Source organism: Anneissia japonica, unplaced genomic scaffold (genome assembly GCF_011630105.1).
Source record: "Anneissia japonica isolate Jap-2015-1 unplaced genomic scaffold, ASM1163010v1 scaffold287807_len121958_cov172, whole genome shotgun sequence".
Classification (NCBI taxonomy): Eukaryota; Metazoa; Echinodermata; class Crinoidea; order Comatulida; family Comatulidae; genus Anneissia; species Anneissia japonica.
The window spans coordinates 18,040-29,090 of NW_022720801.1; the positions used below are offsets into that span (position 1 = coordinate 18,040).

The 11,051-nt window shown below is 32.5% G+C and overlaps 2 protein-coding genes across 4 annotated transcripts in view; one reads left to right on the forward strand and one right to left on the reverse strand.

Moving 5' to 3' along the window:
* The window catches only part of LOC117111403 (sorting nexin-25-like), a gene marked incomplete at its 5' end in the record, with an annotated part of 23,612 nt that extends 17,558 nt beyond the window's left edge, over positions 1-6,054 (forward strand). For both annotated transcript variants that reach the window (XM_033254311.1, XM_033254312.1), the window contains 4 exon segments: positions 2,824-2,964; positions 3,468-3,649; positions 4,195-4,295; positions 4,853-6,054. In XM_033254311.1, coding sequence (XP_033110202.1) covers positions 2,824-2,964; positions 3,468-3,649; positions 4,195-4,295; positions 4,853-5,146 — 718 coding nt within the window.
* A 3,547-nt stretch (positions 6,055-9,601) lies between these two features.
* The window catches only part of LOC117111405 (nucleoside diphosphate kinase B-like), a 4,214-nt gene continuing 2,764 nt past the window's right edge, over positions 9,602-11,051 (reverse strand). For both annotated transcript variants that reach the window (XM_033254315.1, XM_033254314.1), the window contains exons 2-3: positions 10,457-10,618; positions 9,602-9,940 (exon numbers count right to left, since the gene is read on the reverse strand). In XM_033254315.1, the coding sequence (XP_033110206.1) occupies positions 9,770-9,940; positions 10,457-10,618 (333 nt within the window). In that variant the 3' untranslated portion in view covers positions 9,602-9,769. The remainder of the gene's footprint in view (positions 9,941-10,456; positions 10,619-11,051) is intronic.

Below are 11,051 nucleotides of genomic sequence, written 5' to 3' on the forward strand. Positions count from 1 at the left end.
CAATTTCTAAAACATTTAAGAATCTGAATTTTTAAAATTTTCATGTTTTTGCATTTTATAAAGATGATATATTGAAGAACATTCCTATAAAACATTAATCACTAAATCTAACTGAAAAGTATATTAAAATTATTTTAAAAATACAAATCTAATGAAATAATTATTCATAACTTTGGTAATACTGAACCAATTTTCATCAAATAAACACTGTTTTACAGAAGCCTATTGCAGAATTTAAAAACACCAAAAAACTCAATTTTGAATTTTTCCTACAAAGAATGCCGGTGAGGCTTTTTTTATACCTTGTTTTGCAAACTTTTTTAACCACACAATCTCAACTGAAACATGTTCCTTCTTTTCACAGCAAATGGAGGATGGTGAGAAGAATCTGCCGTACTATGTGATAGTGGTACATCCGATTGACCCTAATATTCCCATACATGGCTGGGTGGTCTCCAGACGACTCAACGACTTCCATACCCTGCATAAAAGGATTAAAGATGTGAGTACGCAGGGACCGTAAGTCGTTCACTTTTTCGCCAGTGACGTCATGGTAAAATCGTATGTAATCGCCTATAACTTCATTAAAAAATAGCCAAAGAACGATTTTAAGGTTGATTAATTATTAATGGCATATCAAAAATCCTCTCTAGAACAAAACATCATTTTGCTAGTTCTCTTTTAAGCAAAATTTCCTTTATTATTAATATTTTTATTATTTTTTATATTAATTTTATTATCATATTTCATATAGTGCAGCAAGTTACTGGCAAAACTTGAACTTCCGCAGATGAGCAGACGACCTTTCAAAAATCTTGACAAGGAGTTCTTAGAAACAAGCAAAGCCCAACTACAAGACTACCTGACTGTAAGTGGTTCATAAGGTTCAAGTTATGTTGTCTGGTTCCACGGACGATTCCTGAATTATTTAAGCGGGATAGGAGAGGTTTAAAATGGACCAGGAACGATTTCAAAATTCTACATAATTCAGGAATTTTGAATTGTTGAGAGTCATGATGGATTTTCAAGAGTAATAAAATAATCATACTTTGAAAAAAACAAGTCATTTTGCAACTGTGTATTCTGTCTTGGGTATTGGTGCTATATAAATACTTATAGGTTGATTGATTTATTACATTATTTAATTATTTTATTAAATTTTTTATTTCCTTATTTATTACACTTGCTATGAATATACATTTGTTTTCTTATGGATGCATATATTATCTTGATTTTCATAAATATTCATATAGTTATTTCTCTTAGGTATTATTTTTCAAAATGTATTATATTTAACAGCTTGTTTATTTCCTTCAAAATGAATTAGTAATTCATATGCTTATTGTACTTTTGTGTTTGTTGATATTTACCAATTTTATTTTTTTTCTTTTTGTGAAGTCTATTCTTAAAGATGACACTTTAAAGCATAGTGAAGCTGTGTATAGATTCCTTGTTCCTTCTCCAACACCAATTCAAAACGCGTCTGAAGAGTAAGATGTTTTCTTTAATTCCTTTTACTATTTTATTTTCACATGTTTGAATTTTGCTTGCAAAGTCATCAGTTAAATAATACGTAGGACATGATACAGTAGAGTTGCCTATATGTGCTTTACACGTACCAAATGATGAAAAGTGACCATGAGATGTCTAAAGTTACGAGGGATCGCGTCGGCCCACAACTGTGGGGGTGCAGTGATTGCCTGGCTTTAAGGATCTTGCAAGGTTATAAACCAAACCCAAACTAACATGATTAAATATAAATTTATTAAAAAAAAATAATTAATTTAATTAAATAATATTAATATTATTATTAATTATTAATATTATTATTTAATAATAATAATTATTATATTTATTATTTATATTTATTTTTATTTTAATTATTAATTATAATAATTATAATTTACCTGTTAACATTTCTTTTTCATCTTTAAGTCTGCACATTATAATAAGGCCAAAAAAAAAAATTGTTTGTTTGCCATCCTTCACCCGTCCCTAATTCACTGGGAAAAAATAGGGGCGGAAAAACAAAAAAGACTTTAAAAAAGTTTTTTTTTAGCTTTTTTCTTCAAAAATAAAAAAAAAATGTGAGTGAATTTATTTTTATTTTTTGCCAGATGCCCTACATATTAGTCTAAAGTTGTTGTCTGATGTAAGATATTGCCATTCTAGGCCTCTGTGGGTTATTTTTATTCCATCTGATGAGTATTTAAAAAAAAAATTAATTAAAAAAAAAAACTTTTTCCACCTACCCACAACTTATTTTATTTGGTCGAATATTAATAATGATAAAACTGCATTTGCAATTACATATAATTTTCTTGATAGGAAGGAGAAGAAGGCTGGTTTTTCATTTTCTGGTATTTTCAAGAACACGCCAGAGCCTGAAAGAACCACTGATGATGTAGACACTGAGGATGAAAGGTGAGTTTGTATTAATTGTTTGTAACCCTGATGCTTGTTAAATCAATCTCTGTATGAGGCCTGGGATGCAGAAGTCTAATCATTTGTGAAACTTGATGGTCCATAACCAGTGGCATATTTAGGAGTCTTTACATGGTGTGGGGGGGGGGGGTAAGAATAGGGGGGAATAGGGGAGATACATCAGAAAAAATAAGGTGATTTTTAGCTACTTGAGCAATAAGGTGATTTTTAGCTACTTGATCATAATTTTTTTTTTTTTGAAATTTTTAATGCCCAGTGGTAATTCCAGTGCTTAAAAACAATTTTTTTCCCCAATTTTTAAGTGCAGAGTCATTAATTTAATACAAATAAATTTAATCAGATTATTTTTATAATAATATAATGTAATGTTTTTTGCAGCCCTGCTGAAGTACGGGACTCCATTGCAAAACCGATGTATTCTTTGATAGAGGAGGTCTTCGAGTTGAGGGGAATGTTTAAGTGGTTACGTCGAACTCTTATTGTTTTTGTACAAGCTACGTTTGGTGGAACAATAAATAGGTAAGTTCATCAATTATATTTTGTTTCATCTGATAGGAATATTAGGAACATTGTTATGTATCTAAAGCCAGACTATCAAATTTATGTGACATGCCCAAATATGGTCATTATAACATCACATCATGCCCATATATAGGTACATCATGACCATATATAGGCACATCATGACTATATATGGGCATACAACAGTTTCTTGTCAGAGAAAATTTGATTATTTGGACAAAGCTTAATTTAGGAGGGAAAATATTTACTATTAAAAACTATTAACTGAAATATGTACTTCAAGTATTGAATTTTAATTTTTAATTTTCTTCACTCCACTTGACAAAAAAATGTTATATGATCCATATATAGTCATAATGTGCCTCTATTTGGTTATTATGTGATGTCATCATGACCCTATTAAGGCGTGTCACATGTTTTCGTCAAATAAAATGTGATATTCAGGTCAGGGCTTTAGATAAACCTGAAATCAATTAAATGTTTCGTCCGTTTTCAAACAGAGAAATCAGGTCCACTGTTGACTGGCTGTTCTCAGAGCCGATGATTATTTACTACGTTCATTATTTTCGCAATGCCATGTGGCCGGAAGGAAAGTTCGTTCAGATGCTTGATCCAAAGACAAAAGCTGAGGATCAGCAAATCAAACAAGAGGCAAAGGAACGATTTCTAAAAAATATCCCAGGTAAGTTCTTCCCATTCTCTTCCTTTCTCTTCTGATTCTTATTTAATACTCAATATTCTATATTCTCCTTTAAAGTATATTGTTAAAAATAAAATGATTGAAATACATTTATGTAGCATAGTGGTAAATCTTGGATCTGAAAGTACAGCAGTAGGAGATCCAGGAAGGAATTTGAAATAAAGGGGCCCAGGAAGGGACATTGACAGATGGAGGGTCTATACCACCTTAGCCCCACCATGGTTGGGACCCCACCATGGTTGGGGCTGAAATTTACAATTATGTCACCTGGAAAGCCGGAAATGGCATTCTCAAATTTTGAATGTAATTTTCTTTTTTCTCTAATCTTACAATTTTGAAAAGTATAGAGGGAGCCTCCAGACCGGCTGCCTACCCCCCCACCCCACCCACCTTTAAATCCACCACTGTAAACAATGCCGTCAGTGATTTTGTCAATTGATCCTGACGGTGACAGCCATTTGGTTTCTGAAGAGTAACCGTAACAGTGTATCGTAAATAATCATCTTTTACTTATATTCTCTATATAGATATACTTCAGAACACGGTTGGAGGCCAAAATAGTCGACTTGGATTTGCTAAAATATTTGAAGCTTTTCAGGATGAACTGACAAACAAGCATTTGTTTTACGTAAGTAATATAATGAAAGCCAAAATAACTAAAGACATACGTGGCAACGCCAAGCAAAACTAGTCACTGGTCATAAAAATTGATATTTAGTTATTAATACAGCGTTAAACCGTAAAATGAGAGCAATAAAATAGTAAAAGAATCATTTAAAGTGGACATTTTCTTATGAAGTTGCAAGCATTTAAACAGATTTGTTTAAAGAACAATATTTGATTTATGATTTCGGGCATTTCTCCGGCAGAGACCATCACCAAATCGTTAAAATTTTTTTTTTTTTAACATTGAAAATGGGGAAAATAACATCATAGGATGATGTATAGATATATAAAGGTTAGTATAGTGTAATAAAATAGATTTCAAAAAATTTGATATTCCAGCATGTTTTGGCCATTATCTCTGAAACACGAATTCTGACGAGTGACTGGTTTGGCTTGCCTTTGCCACATGTACATTTCTTAGTCCTCATAACAAGACTTAAGCCATGTTTAAATTGTATTAATTTATTATTTATTTACCAATCTTGCATCTAAACAAGATTTGTTCAATTCTACCTGTAGGTCTTGTTTGAAATGGTGTTGTTGGAACTTTGTCCAGAGCTGAGAGACCCAAAACTTCTTAAGAAACTGGAAGAACTTGAAGCGCAGAGTAGAAACGGACAGTTGTCAAAACAAGGCTCTTTAGACTCACAAGATGGGGAGTGTGATCAACAAATTGAAGGACTGAAACATGAGGAGGCAGTTCAGAAACTGGAACAGCTAAAAACAAGGAAGGAAATTGAGCAAAGAGAGGTGAAAGAGGATAGAGGAGGTGGCCACAAAGAGAAAAGTACAGAGTTGAAGAAAGAAGAGTAAAATTTGATATTAACAAAGTTATGACATCATTAGGCATATCATTTCTATTCTTTTAGGCATATTGCGGGGTTTTTATTATTATTTTTTTTTACCTAGATCATTTAGTTTTGGTCTGGTAATATTTAAGTGATGGCTTTTTTCTAAATGAACATCTTTTTGGTAAATTGTTTTTAGCTCTGATGAGAAGCTCCTGGAATACCCTGCTTATTGTGTTGTTTCTTGCTGATTGACTGCTTTTTTCGTGGCTGAGTGACTGTGTTTTTTTTTCTGATTGACTCCTTTTTTCATTGTTTTTTTTTTTTATGGCAGATTGAATTTTTCATGGCAGATTGAATTTTTCATTTTTTAGAGAAAAAAGAAAAATAGAACTGGCTCCTCTCACACCCTAACCTACATTCATGCCTCTAGACCAACAACCCATAGTTAATATGTGTCATACTCTGAACTACACTCATGCCCGTAGACCAACGAGCCATAGTTACTGTGCAATTCTGAAGAAGCTCTAGGATTACTCGGCTGACTGATAGATTTTTTTTTCGTTTTTAGAGAAAGAAAAATACAGGCTCATTCAGGATTTGAACCAGGTACCTCTCACATCCTAAGCTACATTCATGCCACTAGACCAACGAGCCATAGTTATGTCAGTTTGAAGGAGGTCTAGGAATACTCGGCTGATTGTTTGATTGATTGTTTAATTGATTAATAGATCTTTTTTGTATGGGCAGCCATTAGGGCCAACACACTTCACTGCCCTCATCAGAGCTTTTGAAATTACAAGAACTTGTTTGTTATAAAAATATATTACTATTGTTGTCATTGTTATATGTGGCAAAGACAAGCCAAACCAGTCACTCGTCGCAAATCGTGTTTCAGAGAAAATGGCCAAAACATGCTAAAATGTCAAATTTAAAAAAATCTGTTTTATTGCACTAAACTAACCTATATATATATACACACAATCCTATGCTGATATTTTCCCCATTTTCAATGTTAAAACAACACTTTTTAAGGATTTAAAGATAGTTTCTGCATGAGAAATGCCTGAAATCATAAACTTTGAAGGCTGATTTCTCATATATTGCTCTTTAAACAGCTGTGTGTTTAAAGGCTTGTAACTTCATAAGGAAATGTCCGATTTGAATGATTTTTTTACCATTTTATAGCTATTATTTTACTCTCTAACACTGTATTAATAACTCAAAATCGGTTTTTGCGACGAGTGACTGGTTTGGCTTGTCTTTGCCACATATATTTGCTGTTTTTGTTATTTCTGTTAATTTATTGTTGTTGTAACTATGATTATTTTTATTATATACTTATTAAAATTATTGTTATTTTGTTACTACATATGTTACTTTTGTGCTGAATTGTATGGAATTCTTATAGCTTTGTATTCTATGTGTTTTCTTGGTTTTGCTCAAACGTACCAGTTTTTTTGTTGCCATTGTAACAATGTGTACTTTCTGTGCACAATAAATAAATAAATATTTATTATTAATATTAGTTTTTATTTTATATTAGTCACAGAGATCCAACAGTCAGTCATCATTATCATTACTGCCATCATCATTAACACCATCATCATCATTATTATCGCATTAATAATCATCATCATCATCCAATGTTTGTGTGGCGTCTGTGTACTCTAGTTTCACTTATACCAACACAATAAATGCCAGCTAAACATGGCTGCCAATTAATATAGATGTGTATAGAGGGTGCTCTTAGGGTTTAAGGTCATTTCAAGTGTAATTGGTTTTAGTGCAATTAGAAATGCTGCATGGTTCTAACCATATTTAGCATACTTTTTCTCCCATTCCATATTTTGTGAGTTTTTTTTTCCTTTTCTATCATTATTATTGTGGTTTTTTTGTAGTTAAGATGCTCGTCTTCCAAACTCAAAGTTCTGGGTTCGATCCAGGAAAAAAACCTTCACAATTTTTCTCATAACAGAATGAACTCCACTCCGTCAAGCCTTGTAAATAGACTTGGTCATAGAACATTAATTTCTCAAAATAATCAGTTTTGTTTGATTGAGCAGATTTGTTAAACAATTTTATATTAAAAGATTAAAAACAAATAAAAACCTTGATACAAAATGGCTTATAGGGCCAAATAGGTCTATTCATTAGGTGCTTTATTTCTTTACATTGCTGTTACAGTACTAGATATATTATACTTTATTAGAGGTGGTATCAGGGGAATTTTTTGATATAGATATATAAGTAATGCACTGTATTGTTTTAGACATTACATTTGACCATATTGGATGCTGTGTTAGATACACATATGTGGAGATCTATGCAAATTAGGTAAATAATAATAATATATGCTTGGTAATTTATGTTGATAAATTCAACTTTAGGGGTTGTTTACAGTTTTTACAAATGTACAAACAGTATTCTTTTTCGGTACCCTCATTTCTCTCATCTGAAAGTATACAAACAATGTTGATTCTACAAAACCATTTTCCATTTTTTTGTGAAGTCATCTATGAATGTTATATCCATGGTTACATTATAATTTTACCATTATTTTACATATTGCATGTTATTTTGAATCAAAACTTTTATGCATATGTAAAAGTGCACAAATTTGTGTACTCTCTCTCTGCTAGTGTATTGCTTGTACACTTGTGAAAGTGTTGACCACTTAGTTGGTTGTTAAACTTTGTTAAAAAATATTTGAAGATATTTATATAACAAAATGATGGATAATAGTACCTCTTGTATTTTTTCCCTCAAATTTTGAAGTCTCTTATAAAGAAACATATTTTATGACAGAGAATTTGATATAAAATAATATAGCAACTCCGTGGAGAAAATACCTTCCAATATTTTATATTATGTATCAACTGGAATTTTATGGTGTGTTTTTTCTAACCAGTTATAGGAAGGATAAATCCATTATATATATGCTTAGTGGTCTATTCGAAGAACTGATTGATGTTTTAACTTTTCCCATTAGGGTTGCACTGCAAAATATCACATTTCCTTACACATTTAGATGATTAATTTTATTATTGAATTTAATGATATGGGCTCATAATATGCATTCTTCTTTACCCGTGATTCCCAGAAAATGTGTGCACCTTTCTGTGTTTTGACTGCAAGTAACTTTCCTTGCTATAGACCCCTTTTGATGTTTACGTTGGTCTGGCGGACACGCTGGAGGCGCAAATTGCAAAGGAAAGCCAAAAATACAAAAGCTACATGGACAAACTCAAGGAATTGAAAAAAAACCAAAAAAACCTAAGAAATTAAATTTCGTGCTAAAGCCCGTTTTCTACTTGGAATTGATTTGTGCGAATGGAAAGCAATTGTTTCATGCGCATTCACATTTCTATTTTTCTTTTGCTAGTGAAAAAAATGCGCAACCAATCAGGAAGCGAACCGATGCTGTTGATTGGCGCAAATAAATTTGCCTAGTGGAAAATAGGTTTAAGGTAACATAGTTTGGCTCTTTCAATAAAGGGGATACAAAATATATTTTATGTTGTGTATTTTTTCTTGTACTAAAGTAGTGGAACTTGCCTTGGTTGACTGAATACCAGAATGTTTGGAAACATTCAGTTTAAGCACTGAAATCCTCATTTAAGGGAGAAGAGTTTTTAACTCGCCAGTTGGTTGGGGTTGTCTCATTAGTGGTTGTTGCTGGGGGGGGGGGCATATTGCTTATCCAAATAACGTTATTTTGATTGTCAATCCTTAATTGTGCTCATTTTGTACCATACTAAGCCATAACAACTCTCCCTTGAACCTACTAGGAATTTTTTATTCCGGGCTGTCGACCGAGGCTCTAGTCGGCAAATTTCTGGCACCACCGCTTCCTGTCACTGAAGGCAATGTGACAAGACATGCAACGGATCATTTTTAAAAACGAACCATTTTTGACTGTGGCTGTGACAGTGTCATGCGCTAACGGAGATGCATTCTTCGCATGCGGTGTATGCCCAGAATTAGATATTTTTCACAGTAGGCTTACTACAAAAATTCTTACTAGCCAATTCAAAGTTTTATGCAAAGAAAGTAGTGTACTGTACATGGGGTTGACGTTGTTATGGAGTCTGTTAATTATTTCAATAAGTTATCTTTAACATTGTCGTTGCCAATTAATTAATGACCATCAATTAGTCAATCTTTACATCATCTTTTTCAATATCGGTAAACTGGTCGGGAAGTTTTGGCATTTAATCACAAATTCACCATTGATACTGTCTTTGATTCCTACCAGCAAGATTTCTGTTTTAAAACAGTAATTTATTGAAAAAAATTAATCGGACTTTTATTAGTAACTTATGTGGTAGTATGCGTCATTTAAAGTTTTAGAGTGGCAAAACCCACTATAGGCTGGTACAGCATATACAGCCTTTATGCACATTCCAAAAAATCATAATAGAAAGTGAAAAAAAACAAAAAACAAGGAGCTGAGTTTTCAATCTTTACTCATGATTAATTTATTGTAATTCTTTAGCATTATTGTAACAAATTCCATAATTACAAGGGCATTGTCATATGCCAATATAATGTAATATCATGCCCATATATGGACAAATGGTGTCCATAGATTGATTCACACAACCATGCCATCTTTAAATTCTCAAGACAGATTCGACAGAAATATCTATTCGTAGATCCAGGTATTTTCGGTTGGGCCCCAATCAACGAGTTCGGTTTTCTTGAACCAATGGCTGATCTCCTTCTTTGCACTATCCACGCTGTCCGAACCATGGCAGATGTTGCGTCCGATGCATATACAGAAGTCTCCACGGATGGTTCCTGGTTTTGACTTCAACTGAAAAAGACCAAGGTTTTTTTTCTCTTAATATGAAATACAGTTGTAAAATAAAATCTGGATTTGAACCACCCAAAATGCTCTAATTTACAGTTCAGGTGCTCTACCTACGAAGTTAGGAGGCCAAGCTAAGCAATACCCATTAATTTTACCATTAAGACACTTCTTCAAGAAGGCGAGACATTTTTTATATCTTGTTTAGTGAACCCGCCACCCACGAATGATTCTGAATAAAAATACACATTTCTGGCCAATTAAAAATGGAAATTTCCGAAAAAGAAATAAAAGCTTTTCTTCAAATAGTTGCTTAGATAAGAATACAAACTTTTATTTTAATTCCTCCCCTCCCCCCAAATAATCTTGAGTTCGCAAAACAAGGTATAAAAAAGTCAGGGAAGTGACCATTTAAAAAAAAAAAAATTTAATTAAGAGATTTTACCAATCAAGGAACTTGCTTTAGAAATGTGGAATACAGTAGTAAAACTAATATGCGCTCATGCAAAGCTGGACACTTACTGGATCAGTTTCCCCCAGAAGTATTCGGCCTTGACGAACGACATCCTGACCTTCCCAGACCATTGGGAAAACCGGACCTTCTGACATGTACTTGCAGAGTCCAGGGTAGAACTTCTTTTCTTTGAGGTCTACATAATGCTCTTGAATATGCGCAAGGTCAGACTAAAAAACAAAAACCATCATTTTTTTTATTTATTTAATTGACACTTCACCTTTTAAGAACGGTGGCACACACAACTCGTGTGGTGCAGTCAGACAACAATAGCAACTAAAATACAAAAACGAATCATATAAAGAAAAGCACAACAAATTAAACCAGGAATGTAAATAAAGCCAATAGCTTAACTTCTAAATATTTTAACTATATGCTTAAATTTTGAAAAAAATAAACTAAAGGTACAGAATTATAAAGTCAAAATGAAATCAAAATTAAAACAGGAATACAAAAAATCAAGTAAAAATAAGAAAAAGCACCAAAATCATAAACATATGTGTGTGTATATATAGGCCTATATACACACATACATATATTAATTATTACACACACACACACACACACACACACACATATATATATATATATATATATATATAT